Source organism: Delphinapterus leucas, chromosome 12 (genome assembly GCF_059928025.1).
Source record: "Delphinapterus leucas isolate spDelLeu-1000000601 "Yukka" chromosome 12, BTC_Dleu_Yukka2, whole genome shotgun sequence".
NCBI lineage: Eukaryota > Metazoa > Chordata > Mammalia > Artiodactyla > Monodontidae > Delphinapterus > Delphinapterus leucas.
The window spans coordinates 47351301-47369594 of record NC_143140.1 but is presented as its reverse complement, the minus strand read 5'-3'; the positions used below and the strand labels follow the sequence as shown (position 1 = coordinate 47369594).

The window sequence follows — 18294 nt, the reverse complement described above, 5'->3', positions numbered from 1 at the left end:
CATTTTTTAAATCAAGACATTAAGTTAACATAACCATCAGAATAAATTTTTTTAAATGTTAACTACAAAGAAAAACACTCTGCCTTCGTTTCACACGGGAGGAAAATTTTGGCCTATTTTGCTTACTGTGATATTCCCAGACTCTACCATAGGGCCTGGCACACAGCTGGTCCGCAATAAATACCTGTTAACATTTTAGTGTGACGGTGTGATACTAGATTAACCACATTTCTAAGCAAAGTATCTCTAAAATAAAGCAAAGGCAACGACAGCAAAATATTCAGTCATTTCTTTACTACGAATGATTTGTAATTCCCCAGTTACAAAAAGAGTAAAAGCCTTCTGATGTAAAGGACTGAAGGGAAATTACCTTTTTAAGATGAGACAAACAAGTTAGAGCATAAGTAAATGGGACTTTGTTGGTCCCCCTCTGGGCCACTCTGGGGACCTGCTGTCTCTTCACAGGTAGCGGTTTCTGATGTATTCTCGGTACATGGAGGTGTCTTCTTTCCCCAGGGGCTGCATGATACCTTGACTGGCCTGGATGTGGGCTTGGAAGATCTCTGTAGATTTTCTGTCTACTTGTGGAGGCTGAACTTCATAGATGTTGTCTTGGGAGAAAGCTGAGATAGGTGTTCTATAGAAGAGAAGCGAGGACAGAGCTACATTAAAGAAAATAGAAGACCATAGGGACCTTGACCTCAAAAGCTCTTGAGAGCCACTGACCTTGAATGAGTGAACTTAGTAGTAACAAGTGGTGCTAGTGACCTCCCTGTTCCCTCTCGGTTGGCTTCCTCCTCTGCCTGAAAGAGCAGGACCAGCACTTGCCCAGGGAGCCTTCCCTGGCATGCAGGCTGGAGGGGCACCCCTCCTCTGTTCCCGCAGCCCTGGGCACACCCATGTCTGTGTGCCCATCTGCCTCCCTCACATGACTTAAGTAGCCTGAGGTGGGGGCTGTACAGACTTTTCGCTCTCTCTCCTTGGTACCTGGTACGTACTCAATAGTTTCCTTCAGTAGGACTTAGTAGTAGGAATTGGTGAAGCAGGGGATACTAATAATTCCTACCTCACAGGTTGATGGCAGGAGTAAATGAGTTTATATCTGTAAAGTGTTCCTTTAGCATAGTGCCTGGCACACTATTAGTGCTCAATAAAAGTGTACTATTGTTAGTAATTACCAGTGCACAATTCCTTAGCTGCAATTCTGAAATCCTAAAAGCTGTAATAACCAAACGTTACTTTGCCAGCAAAACCCGACCCAATTGAAACTCATCTGGTGGTACAACATACAATACTCGGCCCACTTCACGTGAATATTAATGTGTTTATTTATCAGCCTCAGATCACACTGGGGATGTTCTTATAAGGTATATGCTAACACCCCCAAAATTCTGAATTCTGAAACACATCTGGCTTCAGATTTTTTGGATGAGGGTGTAAATCTGTAATAGGCAGCTTCCTTCCTTTCTGGGATGATTTGAAAAGCACCCAAGAACCTCTCTATTCAAAAATATCCCTCCATTCCCACCCCACCTAGACTGCCATAGTGCTTGAAATTTCCATCCACCCTCGGGGAAGGCGCTGTCTCCAAAAAAGGCCTTGTTAAAATGCAGCTGGGTGCCTGACACACGCGTAACTCATCGCAGCGTGAGCACCTGCTAGTTGTTACCTCCTTGGCTGGGGGCAGGCCCTGTAGGGATGAATCAACCACCAAGTCAGGTGTGCTGCAGAGTGAGCGTGTGTGGGAAGGTCAAGAAGAGGCAGGCCATGGGTAGGCGAGGATGGTACGCTACACCTTGTGAGGGACTGGGGGTACAACGACAGCACACTCTACCGCTTAGCCCAGGGCTGGCCCTGCGGAGGAGTGGGGGGGTTGGTTCTCCACATCAGGGTACCAAGACCACAAAGAGAAAAGATCTGGAGAATCTATTCTGCTGGGCTGGGACCTCAGTCTTGCTCATGTACATCTTATCAGAGGACCAGAAAGGCATCCTGGACGCCTGGCTGTTAGGTGAGCTGGGACCCCTGGAGCTGGGGGGGATTCCCTGCAGTCAGAAGCAGAACTGAACCTCAGACCCAGCTAGGACTGTACTTGCAACGTCAACATTTTGTGGGACACTAGGAAGGTGCAGTGAGCGACACACAAAGGGAGACAAGAGTTGTCCAGTAAAACCCTCCATCCTCATAGGATGCGTTACAATTACACTTAGGTCTTTCTTACTCTCCTAGAAAACAGTCAAGGTAGCTCCCTGTACTTTGCCTTTAGAAAACTAACACATCCTGCCTTGGCTGGAGACTCTGCTTAAAATCGCTGTGAAATAAAATACAATTAAAGGTGGAATATTCTTTCTGGAAGTCAACCTCAATTGTTTTGACCTTGGGGTAATATATTTAAACTCAAATTTGGTAAATGGCTTATGAAATACTCATTTTTCCAAAGCACTCTAATAATTTCACATGATATTAGACTACACCCTTATTTAAATAAAAAAAAACCAAAGGATAGTGATTTACTCGAAGTTTTAAAAAAAAAAGACCCAGGTGAAAGAATCCTGAGCTGAGTCAATTTGAATTCCAGCTTGGCAGCAGTGCTTTTCTTCAAAATACAAAAGTAACGTTATAATGACAAATGGTTGGGATGATTAATATATGAACTCTTCGTCTCAATTTTCCCTCACAAAATCATAGCAACTCTTCAGTCATGTACATAATTCAAAGCAAGATGCTAGAATTCTTTAACGGTTGTTAATATTCAGGGTCAAACCATTTTAACCTGAACACTTAAAAAGGAGGCTTCATTAGCGGTTTTAGAGATTGTCATCAAAGTGCTGGCCACAGCAACTCCTGGACCACACCATCCACACCTGTCTAGTGTCTACACCCTCCATTTCATAGATGAGACATTTAAAGTCAATTTAAAAATGGGACTAATGGTTTCTGTGCTTTGAAGCTAGACCTTTGCCTGCAACCCTGTGTGCATTAACCAAGAGCTTTCCAGCAGGCATCACACCAGAGAGATACCATCTGGGAACTAAACCTTAATGCAACTGAGAAAAGGAGAATCCAAGTCATCAAGTCATTGTTTTGTCCTCTGGCAGCTCAGCTGAATACACGGGTGGGCAGGCTGTAGGGGGAACAGCAGCAGGGCTGGGACAACCATGAACAGGGCCACAGACCAGCCACTTCCACCCACTGCCTGGGGTTTCTTATCAGTAAATCAATCAGGAGTCCTCACCCTACTTCTCAGTAAACTGCTTCAATGCCCCGTGGAGTAATGAAAAACCATTACAAACACTCTAAATGTGAAATGTCAACATCAGCCTTAAATGGTATCAGACTGAGTGGCAGGTGGGTTTAGGGCTTCAACACCACCTCACTGTGGTGTTGATTTTGCTACTTGCTAAAGTTTGAGAATCTTTGGTCTAAGGAGACCAAAGTGTAATCTAAAATGCTAAATAAAATCTTATTTGTGGTCAGTCAACAGCATTGAACATTTTTAAGTAGAAACTTTCTTAAATGATATACTACCACTAATCCTACATTGAGCAAGCATCATTTAACACTTAACTGTAAAGACCTGAGTAGCAATATTACGTTTCCTAATGTCCTCACACTTGATTTCCCCGTTGGCTTATGCAAGGCAAGGAAGAAATACAAAAACATCCAAGACCCTCACAAGGGGCTGCTGGTGGGCACCTTGTCTCTGAGGGGCACTGGAAAGAGATGGAGGTAACCCCAATAACACTTCCAACACTACATGTAATAGTCTTTTTATTAGCTTAGATGGCATTTGTTTCTGGGTGAAAAGACCAGTGTTTAAACACTAAATGATGTGGAAATTGTAAGGCTACTTTCTTTTATTCATTCCAGTAGAGAGAGATGGCTTATTATTGCACTTTCATGGTGGAAGAAACATCCGACACACCTCTGCTGTCCATAAACAGAATTTTTGTTTTCAGTTTCTCCCCACAGTCCTCAAAGGGATAAGACTTATTGCCCTTAATTCAAATGCTAGTAGTCTTTTTGGAGATGAATTATTATAATTACAAATTTGCAGGCTCATTTTATCTACAAAACCTAGTCCCATCTTCAAGGAAGCCTCTGCATCTCCTCTCAAGGAACGTTGCGGTCGTCTTTAGTTCATTCATGGGCTCGGTGTGCTCAACACTAAGGATTGACGACACTTAGCCTTAACTGCAGTTCCCATTCACAGAAGAGAAACACTTTAGGCAGAAATTCATTAGACACACTACATATTTTTAAAGAAGATCCTTATTGGTGCCCTTTTATGCTCTTTCTTAAATGTGTTATTACTCGTTTGGTTATAATAAGGCCATGTCCTATAGTAATGGTATCTTACACTTGGATGCATAACGAAAGTTTGAGTCCCTTTAAAAGTTCAATTCCCATTGAGGGTATTTCTGACTTATACATATTGAGTACCCAATAAGCATATGTTGGTTTGACAAGAAAATGGTCAGACTGAAATGTCTTCCAGATTTAGTAATGATATGACGATTTGTGGTTGGTGATAGAAGAACTAGATAATACGTGTATAATTTCAATAATTTTATACATGTGATACTTTTCCAATATGTTAAAATCTTATACTTTTTCTATGATGTGTATTTTGGCACACACCAAACCCATTTGGCTTTTCCAGAAAATTTAGTAATGGTTCTTTTTTTTTTTTTTTTTTTTTTTTTTGCGGTACGCGGGCCTCTCGCTGTTGTGGCCTCTCCCGTTGTGGAGCACAGGCTCCGGATGCGCAGGCTCAGCGGCCATGGCTCACAGGCCCAGCCGCTCCATGGCATGTGGGATCTTCCCAGACCGGGGCACGAACCCGTGTCCACTGCATCAGCAGGTGGACTCTCAACCACTGCGCCAGCAGGGTAGCCCTGGTAATGGTTCTAATCACAGGATATATTTCCCTTCCTGGTGATCCCTTCTGTTGCTACCACAAACTCCAAGTTTTCCCAAGTTGCTGTTTTCACATCACCAAATGGTTCTGTTGGTTCATGACTGTGTGACAGAATCAAAAGATTATTACAGGGCTTCCGTGGTGGCGCAGTGGTTGAGAGTCCGCCTGCCGATGCAGGGGACACGGGTTCGTGCCCTGGTCTGGGAAGATCCCACATGCTGCAGAGCGGCTGGGCCCGTGAGCCATGGCCGCTGAGCCTGCGTGTCTAGAGCCTGTGCTCCGCAACGGAAGAGGCCACAACAGAGAGAGGCCTGCGTACCGCAAAATAAAAAAAAAAAGAATATTACAGGTGAAGAGGCCCTTATGGAAGACCCTGACCAACAGCCTTATTTGCAGATAATGGTCAGCATTAGGTCATTCTTCTCATTACTTTCCTCTACCTTCTGGGAGAAAACAATCATTAGGGCAGGATCAAAGTTGATCAGATGCTCCAGTCTCAGTGGGGTAAAACCTCAGCTAAATGTCTTAATAGCACAAGTCCTTTATTATTCTATTTGTCTTTCTGCCGGCTTTGTAATTTCTATTAAGCAACAAGGGCTATTATTTCCTAACTGGCAGAGGGGCCTATGGCACACATTGCCATGCAATCATTTAAAAAAAATTATTTTATTTTTATGGCTGCGTCTGGTCTTAGTTGTGGCACGTGGGATCTTTTGTTGTGGCATGCGGGCTCCTCGTTGCTGTGCACAGGCTTCTCTCACCGTGGCATACGGGTTTTCTCTCTCTAGTTGTGGCACACAGGCTCCAGAGCATGTGGGCTCTGTAGCTTGCAGCGCACAGGCTCAGTAGTTGTGGCATGCGGGATTAGTTGCCCTGTGGCATGTGGGATCTTAGTTCCCCAACCAGGGATCGAACCCGTGTCCCCTGCATTGGAAGGTGGATTCTTTACCACTGGACCACCACGGAAGTCCCTGCAATGATTTTCTCTTTCTAGCTTTTAATATTGCTTACAGCCTTTAGCCCTCAGTTTGTGGGTGCCATTCTAACATCTTTTTGTGACCATCCATTGCTTCTCGTTACTTCCCTTATTAGGTTGCTTGTATCTTTCCAACAAAGTACTCATACACTGAAGTCTAGTCACGAATCTATTCTACCAAGATGATATGGTGAGAATGTGTTTGCTTCTTCATGTTAAAAAATCAAGATAATGCTGCATATTCCTCCCATTCAGTGTACAAGTATAGACACCTAAGTCCAAAATGTAGCTCTCAAATCGTGCTTGTCCAATATGGCAGCCATTAGCCACATGTGCCTATTTAAATTTATATTTATTTAAATTAATTAAAATTAACTAAAATTTAAAATTAGCTCCTCAGTAGCACTAACCACATTTCAAGTTCCTGATAACCACATGTGGCTAGTGGCTACTGCACTGAACAGTGCGGTACAGAACATTTCCTTCATCACAGAAAGTGCCATTGGACAGACTGTTCTAGAACCTCTTTCCTGCTATTTTTTCTCAGAAATTCTGAGTATCTCTTTCTAAACTCATTGCCTTAATGTAATATGTCCCTGCATAGCACTTATCACTATCTGATCTTTTATTTATCTGTTTATATATTTTCCACGATGTGAATTCTATCTTGCTTACCTCTTTAACCCCAATGCCCGGAAGAATCTTTGGCATATAGTAAGTGTTCAATAATTACTCCCTGAATGAATGAATGGCGTCTGTTTAAGGAAGATGATTTTACCTTGGCTTTCTAAATTCAGAACCTGAAAGCAGTGTGATTTGGATTGCTCTAGAATCTAGAGTCTAGATGATAGGGAGGTAGGATTTCCAGCAGAAGTCTGGCCTCAGATAACCATAAGGTGGGCGGCGGGGCACTGAGGGGAAGCCGAGGTGCTTTCTAGCAGGGCAAAACTATCCAAGTAGCTCAGAAAACAAGGCTGAGGCTGGAGGGGTGCGTTCTAATCCCCCTTTAGAGGTGAGAAAACAATGACTCAGATGAACAAACTCACTAAATGGCCTGAAATCAAGAGGAATGTGTCAATCTTCAAACCACCTCTAATAAAACGAAACAAAAGGCAAAACAGTCCCTATATCCCGGGATTCTAGAAAGCAGGCTCTGCCTATGTAATTTGCTTTCATACACCCTGTCAAGCCAGTTTCAGTGTTGGAGATACGGGCAAGCACATTTGCTACCTTCCACACATACGCACTGCCCCGACCCCCCAACCAAGGGCACTTGTATGTGTCTTTGGGTAGACATACATGACATCACAGTAAAGGCAACAGGCTTGAGGGGCAAACACTTATCCATGTATTAGGACATGAAGCTATGCTATTAGCTGCTGATGACATTCTAAACATCATCAAGGTAAAAAAAAATTACTTTTTATTCCTACTAAAACAGCAAGTCTATATAATACACACAAAATGCTATGAACCTAATGCATGATTTCCCCAAAGTCCAATTAAATTTTCAGTCTTGTTATGCCAGTGAGAGCTAATGAGCGAGATACAGAATAGTGTATAAATCTGATTCCTTCAAATCCAAACAAATTCCAAATCCTTTGAACAGCTGCTATTACAATAGGATGACTGAACCGTCCTCCAGCAGAGATACTGGAAGAGAGGTTAGAAATTTCACAAGCAGGTTAAAATGCATTAAAGCAAATATGACAATAATGCCAGTCCCTAAACAACCCACCATTAGAAGGAGCAAAAGGGGTGATGAGAAGGAACTAAAGAATATAATCGGTGATGATGGAACATAAAATGTACAGTCTTGTAGACCAGGGGTGCAGGCAGCCCTGTCTGTATATAAGGCCCTTCAAAGGCTCAGCAGTAAGGAATCTGAACTGCTTACTGTAGACTAGGTCTTTATAGATTTTGATAGGAGAGGAGTATGTCATTTGGTTATGGAGTGTGAGGACAGCAAAACTCTTATTGTGTGTGTTTCTCCAACACTTATCTGCCTTCAACGTGTCAGGGAGCCATGTCAGTGACAGGCCAGCCAGAAAGGCACTGCAGTCTCACAAAAGTTAGGATTTAATGCCTAAGCCTAAGCCACACTAACAAGAGAGAAAAGTTATTTATAGATCAAAGTACACAATGACCTTAATATATCAAAGAAATCCATGCATGTGAATGTCTAAGGCTGCTAAACATTTTTTTTCTTTTTAAGCTTTACTCTGAGGTACGATTGACAAAAAACTATCTTGTGAAGACTTATTTTTCATCAGATCAACTAGATGAAAAAAGTGTATGTATGTATATACACATACACATGTATGTTATGTACATAGATATATTTATATGTAACAGTTATGCTTATATATACTAATATATACATATATTTTCTTTAAACGTAACGCTGAGGGAAGGGCTGTGTGTGTGTATATCAACACTCCCCACAGTGATATACTTCAAATGAGTCCATGTGACCTCATTTTTACAATGTCCATTCCACTGTGCAGACACTGAAACAAAAGTACAATTGCTTTTAACATGTGACTTTCTATTTTACACTGTTATACATAAGAGCCTTAGAGACTATTACGAGCTTGTGAGAGTAATGGTTTTGGTTAAAATGTCATAACATCACTGCCATACATATACATTGAAAAAAAAAAACTAACAATGCTTACCTAATATTTATCATGGAAAACTACTGTGCTTCAAGTCTATCAATGCTTTTCACCTTTTAATTATAAAATAAGACAGATAACAGAAAACCACACAAAACACACACACAATTATTAGAAGGTAAACACAAGCTGGGTCAAGAAACCGAAATTTTGGCAGCCAACCCAGAAGCCCCTTCTATGTGCTCCATCCCCATCACAACCCCTCCCTCCCCTCATAAGTAGCCATCAACCTGACTTCTACAGTAAGCACTTCTTTGCACTTTAAAAAAAAAAAAAGATTTTTTTTTAATTCAAATGTGCATCCTGAGACTATAGTTTAAAAGTGTGATAGGCCTTTTAATCTACAGATTCTCCCTCCTATCTTTTCCTTACAATTTGTCGAAGAAATCAGGTGGTAGAGTTTCTCTCGTCTGGGTTTTGCTGATGGCATATTTGTGATGCAGTTCAAAAATCTTCCTCTGTCCTTTATATTTCCTGCAAGCCAGCAACTGGATCCAGAGGCTTGGTGAGAATTTGCTTCAATTGCTGTGGCGAGACCACAGGTGGTAGGTGCTGTGTCATCAGGAGGGCCACAGTGTCTAGCTGTTTATCTTTTTTGATGCCCAGTCACTGATATGCAATGCCTAGATCCAGTCACTGATATGCAATGCTTAGGTCCATTAATTCACTGGGGATTGCCAGATGATAATTACCTTATTTTTTTTCATTTATCAGTTGTCACACTTAAAAAATATTTATTTTATTTATTTATTTTTGGTTGCATTGGGTCTTTGTTGCTGTGCGTGGGCTTTCTCTAGTTGCGGCCAGCAGGGGCTACTCTTCGTTGCAGTGTGCAGGCTTCTCATTGCGGTGGCTTCTCTTGTTGCGGAGCATGGGCTCCAGGTGCGTGGGCTTCAGTAGTTGTGGCACGTGGGCTCAGTAGTTGTGGGCTCTAGAACGCAGGCTCAATAGTTGTGGCGCACGGGCTTAGTTGCTCCGTGGCATGTGGTATCTTCCCGGACCAGGACTTGAAGCCGTGTCCCCTGCATTGGCAGGTGGATTCTTAACCACTGCACCACCAGGGAAGCCCTGTCGCACTTTATTAAAAAGATTTTTTTCCTCATCTCGTTTGGTTACCCAACGGTACAATTCATATGATTCAGAGTCATATGCTTGATTCTTTGTTTTCCAGATAATGAAATAGTTCCTTATCATTCTTCTAAGGTGACCAGATTTTTTAAAAATCATCATAAACTCATGGATTTAAAAATATTTGATGAGTTCCATCCTACTGTAATTAATATCCTTATTGAAGTGCAAATTTTCCCATCTTTGTCCAGTGGGAGCCAGCATCACAAGAGAGTATCATACTGTATATCACTGCTCAGGAAAAGATCAAAATTCAAAATCTGAAGTATGGTTTCCATTGAACGCATATTGCTTTTGCACCATCGTAAAGCCCAAAACTTTTAAGTTGAACCATTGTAAGCTGGGGACCATCTGTGCTCCATTTTTTTTTTCTGACATAAAGTTTTTTTTCTCTGACATAAAGCCTGAGAATAATCTAATTTTCTTTCCCTTAAAAGTCACTTTCTCTTTTTAGATGTCTAAAGGATCTTTTCCCTTTAAAGTCCAGTTAACATACTATACTGTATCATTTTTGGTCACTATTCTCAGGTATGTGTTGTGCTATTCAAACACGTAGTTTTATATTTCAGAAAAAAAATTGGCATTACTGTTTTTAGTGTTTTTTTTGTTCCCTTTGTTTTTCTTCATCAAGACTCCTATCCATGCTAAATCTTCCTTGCCTATTGCCAATATTTGACAGTTTCTCTTAAATCTTTTTTTCTTCATTTCTTTTTGAATTCTAACGTTTTGTATTTTAAGCTCATTTTGAAATAGTATGCTTCAGTTTTGAACTCTTTTATCAAGTTGTCTTTCTGGCATGCTTTCATTGGAGGGATGTTATTCTGCTCTGTGTTCTTTCATTCTCCTAATAACTTTATATGGGTTTGGACCTCGATACTTTTCTGTTGCTCATTATGCAAACTTAAATTTTCCTGAACCTTTAGAATGGAGTGTAGTTCAGGAAAATCTAACTTGTTTAAAAACATGGCAGCTTGCTTTCTGAGATTTCCTTTACCTCTTCTCTTTCCCCTCTTCTATCTGGACTTTCTCTTTCCCTCCTGCCTCCTGCCACTGTCCTGCCCAGCTTTGACTCCACTGTCAGCACTTTCTCCTCAGACGGGTGCCCTGGCCTGGAAGGGAGCTTTGGCTGTCGGGTTCAGGAGTTAATCTGGCCCAGACTGCCTCAGCTCTTTTCAGAACCCACCAAGAGCCCCTGCACTCAGCTGGCACTGAATTGGGTAAAACCCCTCCCAGTTTCAGCTGCTGTGCTCAGATTAGCCCGCAGTCATTTCCAGTGCACTCCTGTTAGCTACTCTGGGGCTCTCCTGGTCTCAGGTCTGTCAGATGCCCTGCTGTCCCATCCTGACTCCTTCCTCTCGTACAGCACGAATATCATGCAGGTCTGGTGGCTGTTTGCGGTTTACCTCCACCACCTGCTTATATTTTGTGATTTGTGGATAACTTAAGTGGTTTGAGGTAAATGCTGCCCATGTGTATTTTGCTGTGCTCTCTAGTTGTTCTGTTTTATGTGATGATTCAGAGATTTAAAAAACTATGTTGCTGCCGTCTTCTTCCCAGAACCAACTAGGCATGTCTGTTTTTAAAGTATATTTTTCACCCATCCCCAAAGCTGGACGGTCCCTAAATGTGACATATTGTGGCCTGCATGGCTATACTGTCCTTGCTGCAGAGGGAGGCGTTGCCACACCACTTCTCCTTACCCAGGGCTTTGTTCAGAGAAACTCTTTTCCAGCTCAACTCCCATTTCTACTCCACCAGGACTTGGTCTCCTCAGAGACAGGTGAATACCACAGGGTCCAGATGTGGCTGCTATCCTAGTGATGCAGAGACTTGGGGGAAGTGCGGAGAACGTGGAAGAGCTCTTAATCTCACGGTTCACTTACATCTGGCTAATCAAGCATTATTACAACTATGGCAGCAGAAAGAAATACAGGTAAAGTTAGGAAAATTAAAAAATGACTGCCTATCAGCTTTACTTTTATTGCAGCTAATGGGAGATGGCTAGGATATCAGTTAGATTTGGGTCATGGTTTTAATGAACAAGGGAGTCCTTCCCATGGCTACTCAAGGACCTCACTCCATCATGCGAGCAGGGTGCTTTCACCATTCTTGCCTAGTGGCATTTGATGACTGCTAATACAAATGGCAATTGTATATTTCTGTTCTCTCCCTTTCTGGAGAGTTCTAATCCTCCTTTGCCACCAGTGTATACTGAGAGCAGACAGGCAGTCTTTTAATTTATAGGTCACGAGATCACAAAAAGCCTCATCGGGACTTAGAGCTGCACAAAACCCAGAGATCCTGGACTTACGGATGTGGTGATGTATGGGGGAGGGAGTGGGTTCTACTTATAGCAAGAGGACTATGCATAGATAACTGGGTAGCTAGCAGGGCAGACTCCGACAGATAACATAAATTAGATTCCTCAGTATCCATCTGAACTCCCCTTCCTGCATGCAGAGGCTGAAAAACAAAAAATAACATCCCAGACTCCCTTGCAATTTGGGTTCAAAATGTGATTTAGGTTCTACCCACCACTTGTACTCACAGGAGTCTGATTTGGAACTGACTCATATGCGAAGAAGCAACATGTAGGGTGTCCTTTTGGCAGGCTCTGGCGAAGGCAATATGCTCTCGAGTTGGCCACCCCAGTGGCAGCTTCCTGATTATAGCTGAGGTGGCTGGTTTTGCAGCCAGCAGCTGCTGGGATACCTTCCGGATCTAGGCAGATGCAGCAGCCACTCTGATGATTTGCCATGTGCTTTGCGGAGTCATTCCTGGCAGCTTGGTCTACAATCTGTCTCTTTAACCCTCTGGTGATTCTGAAAGCCACTGAAAATCCCATAATAAATCACTTCCTGTTTAATCTACCTAGAGTGGATTATGTTTTCTGCAACTGAACTCTGACCACGTAGCCAATGTGCAAAAGCACAGGAAGCTCCAGCTCTTTCTTGCTTTAGCCGGGAGCAAGCACAGAGGCGCCTAGGTAACCCTGTTCCTGGATGGTTCTAGCAACAAGGGGATACTTCCAGCAGTTGGGCACATTTGTGTTCACTGCCCTAGGAGACAGAAGGGACAGTCTACTACAAGCACATATATGAGTGGCAATGGTGGTACTTTTGATGTTTGGGCCATAGCTGTTAGTATTTTTATTGGTCCATGTATGGCAGAATGATACTCTTCTACATTCTCTCTGACAACTGTAAAATTAAAATGTCGTTTGTGTTTTTAAAAGGACTTTTGGTTTTAGACAAAGTAAGATGATTTTTGGACCGGAAACAGGTAAAATGCCTCCAATTTAGGATGCAATTTATAAATTGAAGGATTTCCCTCCCATTTTGTAGGATATATTGCCTTAGTATAAAAAGAAATGCAGTTTTTCCTCTATTTCAGCTGTGTCTAGTATTACAAACACCAAGAGAGCACCCAATGATATTTGGCTGCACTGTTTTGTAGGCCATAACGTGAACATTTCAGCTGCTGTTGGCTTTTTTTTACATCTTTATTGGAGTATAATTGCTTTACAATGGTGTGTTAGTTTCTGCTTTATAACAAAATGAATCAGTTATACATATACATATGTTCCCATATCTCTTCCCTCTTGCGTCTCCCTCCCTCCCACCCTCCCTATCCCACCCCTCTAGGTGGTCACAAAGCACCGAGCTTGGCTTTGAGCCACAGGCAACAGGAACTGGTTACCCTGCACAGCACTGGGTCTGTTCTGCCAGTAAAGGACAGGTTGCACATCAAGCCTGTAACAGCTGTTCTCAAAGGGCAAAGAATACAACTGCCCCTCCCAGAGTCATCCTTTCTCCCCGCCTGTACGCAGGCCCAGACTCTCCCTCAGGGCAACTGGTCATCTATCAGACATTTCCACGGTGACCTTTGGTAGCAATCTGTCCCTGCTGTCCTCAAATTTCCTGGAACAGCAGCAGCAGTGGCCTGTTACTCCTGGAGACGCAGGGCTGCAGTAATGGCCCTGTGTCTTATCTCCCACGTGAAAGTGATGACACCTACTTCATGCCCATTTGAATATTTTCACCTTTTCCTGATGATTTACAGAGTGCTATCACTGAGTCTGCCATGTCACTTCACTACATCTCCTGTTACCTCCATCTTTTTTCTAAGACTTTTTATTGTAGAACCTCTTCAGATTTATAGAACTATTATACAGAGAGTTCCAACATACCCCATACATACCCCAGTCTCCCCTATTAGTGACGTCTTCCATTAGGATGGTACATTTCTTGCAATTAATGAACTGATATTGACACATTATTATTAAGTAAAATCCATACTTAGTTTTTACCTAACGTCCTTTTTCTTTTCCAAGAACTTATCAAGGATACATTATATTTAGTTGTCATCTCCACTTAGGGTCCTCTTGGAGGTGACAGTAGACTGACCTTGTCACTGATGACCTTGATAGTTTTGAAGAGTACTTAACCTGCATCTTTTCAGAGTTATCCTTCACTTTAATTACAGTAAGGATCAGACAAAACTGACTTTTGGAAGGAGCTATCAGGATCATGAGCCTTCAAACCAAAACCTACCTGTCCTGAGTTTTCAGAAAGTTCATATGGCTTCATCTCTGTCAATGTTCATCTGTGATGGGGTGTTGGGCACGCTGCCCAGTGGATACTCAGACACAGCTGCCGAGGGAACTCCTGTGGAGGATTTGATGGAGCGGGGGTTCCACAACCTGGCTGATCACTACATTCAAAGGAGAATTTTACAAAGCACAGATGCCCAGGTCTTAGCCCAGGTGTACTGAATCAATCTCCAGCTATAGGGTCCGGAAGTCTGTATTTTGTATTACTTAAAAAAACAAGTCTTGCTAATTATGTTTTTAATATAGAAAATTATAAAACATGGCCCATAATCCATTAGTATTAATAATATAAAGGTATAAATGTAGAAAATGTAAAGAGAAACCAAAAGTCTAAAATGAAAACTGAATGCCTCCCTATAATCTATTTAACCATTTTCTAAGGAGGCTTTTTTTTTTTACATCTTTATTGGAGTATAATTGCTTTACAATGGTGTGTTAGTTTCTGCTTTATAACAAAGTGAATCAGTCATACATATACATACGTTCCCATATCTCTTCCCTCTTGCATCTCCCTCCCACCCTCCCTATCCCACCCCTCTAGGTGGTCACAAAGCACCGAGCTGATCTCCCTGTGCTATGCGGCTGCTTCCCACTAGCTATCTACCTTACGTTTGGTAGTGTATATATGTCCATGCCTCTCTCTCTGTCACAGCTTATCTAAGGATGCTTTGATTGCTCCCTGTTTTTTAGTGTTGTCTTCTGTTTGCTTGAGATTTGTATTTCAGCAAGCTTCCCAAGATATTCTGGTATAACCAGAAATTTGGAACCCACTACTACAGACGAAATTCACAACTGAGCTGAGGGGGGCGCAGAATGTCCCTTTCCATGCTGGCATACTTCTGAAATCACAAAGCCCTGCTCTTCCCTTTCCTCCCCTGAACAAGTCAGCCCTAAAGCCATTAGATGGGGGCAGAGCAAGGAGATGCAGCCTGTGGGGTGCTGGAGCCCAAGTGGGGTGAGAAGGGCAGATCCAGTGTGGGGAGTTTAGGCCTGAGTGAGGAGGGCGTCCACGTATAGGGGCAGCCTGAGGTGGTATGTCAGAGACTGAGCAGGGAGAAGTGGGTGTGAACATCCATGTGGAGCGGTGGCCTGGGGCCCAAGGGGATAAGGAGGGCATTCATGAGGGTGGTGTCTCTGAAAAGGTGTCAGTGCCTGAATAGAGGGCATCCATGTGGGGGAAGGGGTGGATGCAGTGGTGACGGAACACTGGTTATATACGAGGGAATGGATCAGATAAATATAATGAGGGTAACGGAGCCATGTTTCTCACTGTTGGAGAGGGAGGTCACTAATATGGAAAGGGAGACGGACGGAATAACCCCAGAGTACCCTCGAATTAGAGGCATCAGTATGAATTTAAAGATATATATCTATATTTTATTTGTATTATACTTACAAATATATAATTTATATATGATATATATATGTAGTATATATTTGTATATACATATATGTATCTATTTGCATATGTCTATATATTTACATCTATGAGTATATGTAAGTATATATATATGTCCTTTGAGTGGGCCTGGGAGCAATGACACCCCAATGGCAATGGTGCCCACACCTTGGCTTTAATACCATTTTCCACTAAAAAGAACCTGAGGTCCTTGGAGAAATGACTGATTTCAGGGCTGGGGCAGGCAAAGAACATGACGAGCTTAGAACATCTTGTGCCAGAAATCAAGCATATATTTAAAGAATGATGAGGACGTGTCCAGAGAACACAAGAGCCAGGATGAAGGAACGCAGGTGAAATTTGGAACAATTTGAGTATCAAAATAAATAATGACAGTAACAGACTATATCCCATCAAATAAAACAGAAAACCAAGATCTCACACTGAGAAAAATAGATAAATGAAATAATTGAAAGTTTGATGAAGAAAGGGATGTTTACATCATTTCAAAGTATCTCTCACAAAATATTCATTAATTAAAAGGGGACAAAAAGCAAAAAGTGGAAAAGCCGAGAAGATTCCATTTTAATCAAGGGACTGAAAGAAAGATGATTAGTAATGGCATGAATTGAAATTGTGTGCCACCTGATAGGATGCAATAAAAAGAACTCACCATCGCTTCTGTGACATTCCTGCCTGTATTCATTATGTACTTTAAGCCAATGAACATTTATGATGTCAGAGTTTCTGGGGGTCGGGAATCTGAGAGTGGCTTAATTGGGTGATTCTGGTTTAGGTCTGTTATAAGGTTGAAGTCCAGCTGCTGGCTGGGGCAACAGTCATCTTGAGGTTTAACTGGGGCTGGAGAATCCACTTCCATGCTCCCTCACATGGTTGGCAGGTCTCAGTTTCTCACTGGCTGTTGGCTACATGCTTCTGTTCCTTGCCATCTGGGCCTATCCATAGGACGTTTGCTTGCCCCAGAACAAGTGATCCAAGAGATCGCTTCTATAACCTAACCACTTCTGGTCTAATGCTCTTGGTCACAAAGATCAACTCTGCTACTGTGTGGGAGGAGACTGCATGAGGGTTTGAATAACAGGAAGTGTGGCCAATTTGAAGGCTGGCTACCAAACTGCCAAAGATAACCATGACAAACTCAGACTGGGCGCTGTTCTACAAAGTCATTAGACTGTATTCTTCAAAGTGTCAAAGTTATGAAAAATCAAGGAAGACTGGGGAACTGTTCTAGAATGAAGGAGACTAAAGAGACATGACAACTAACTGCAATGTGAGATGCCAGACTAGTTCCTTTTGAGATTAAGGACATTATTGGGACAACTAGCAAAAGCTTGAATGGGGTTGAAGGATTAGTTGGCAGCAATGTATTGCTGTTAATTTCCTGATTTTACTAGATTGTACTGGGATTTTATAGGAGAATCTTCTTATTTATACAAAATACCTACTCAAATGTTAGGGAGAGAGAATATCAGGTCTGCAACTTACTCTCAAATGGTTCCGGTTGGGGAGGGAAACATTCTTTGTTCTTGTAATTGCAACTGTGAGATAAGTTTGAGACTGTTTCCAAATTAAGAATGTATAGAAACTATAAAGACCTATGGGAGAAACTGTCTAAATTAAGGTCGAAAATCCTAATTCTATTAGGTATAATTATAAGCCACTGCTGTTTTCATAGGTCAAAAATGCATGCGTATTGGTAACTTCATATGGTTCAACTTAATACAAGAACATTCCGACAAACTAATCAACATCAAAGATAACAAAATTTTGGATTCCAATAAAGAGGCAAAACAATTCACAGGGCCCTTTCAAGGATCTCTCTCCTGCAATTAACTACTCTGTCCAGAACCCCCAGTATCTGACTCTCTGCAGACCCCCACCTGTCAGCACAGAGAACTGCTGTAGTAGCTCCATCCTAGAAATGATCCCTATACCCTCCTCCCAATGTCCTATTTCTCTGCGTCCCTCCACAGCATTTTTGAAATGGGTTCTGCTCCCCATGTTTTCTTACCCCCTTCCCATTTTTTCCTAAATTCACTGCAGTGGGCTTGCAAAGCTACCACCCATAAACATTTGCTCCTCAAGGCCATCAATACCTCCCTGTTAATTTCTCTGTATTCAAGACTGCTGCCCACTCCTTCCTTCTCGAAACATTTTCTTCTCTTGGCTTCTGTGAAACCACACTTCTCAAGAGTTTCCTCCTATTCCCCTCTTTGCTTATATCCTTGGCCCCTACAATTCACCCTCCAGAAAGCACCCATAGTCATCTTTTAGAGAGTGCATTAGAGCATGCCACTCCTCACTGAAAACGACTCCCTGCCAACCCCCCATGCTTCTCGCTGGATAAATAACGGCAAAGTTCCTATGAGATTTGGCCCCTACCTATGCCTCACTCCATCCCAAAGCACATTCCTCTGTGCCTCTCTCACTTGGCTTTGTTTGCTTTTTTTTTTAGTGAAATGTTTTTGCCGTATTTTAATCTATATGCTTTCAAAAAATTGAAGTATAGTTGATTTACAATGTTTCTGGTGTACAGCAAATGTGTGTTTTACGCTTACA

General features: G+C 42.2%; 1 protein-coding gene across 2 annotated transcripts in view; it reads right to left on the bottom strand.

Moving 5' to 3' along the window:
* Positions 1 to 279: 279 nt before the first annotated feature.
* Positions 280 to 18294, bottom strand: part of FIG4 (FIG4 phosphoinositide 5-phosphatase) — a 137994-nt gene continuing 119979 nt past the window's right edge. For both annotated transcript variants that reach the window (XM_089921926.1, XM_022554244.2), the window contains one exon: positions 280 to 637. In XM_089921926.1, coding sequence (XP_089778052.1) covers positions 460 to 637 — 178 coding nt within the window. In that variant the 3' untranslated portion in view covers positions 280 to 459. The remainder of the gene's footprint in view (positions 638 to 18294) is intronic.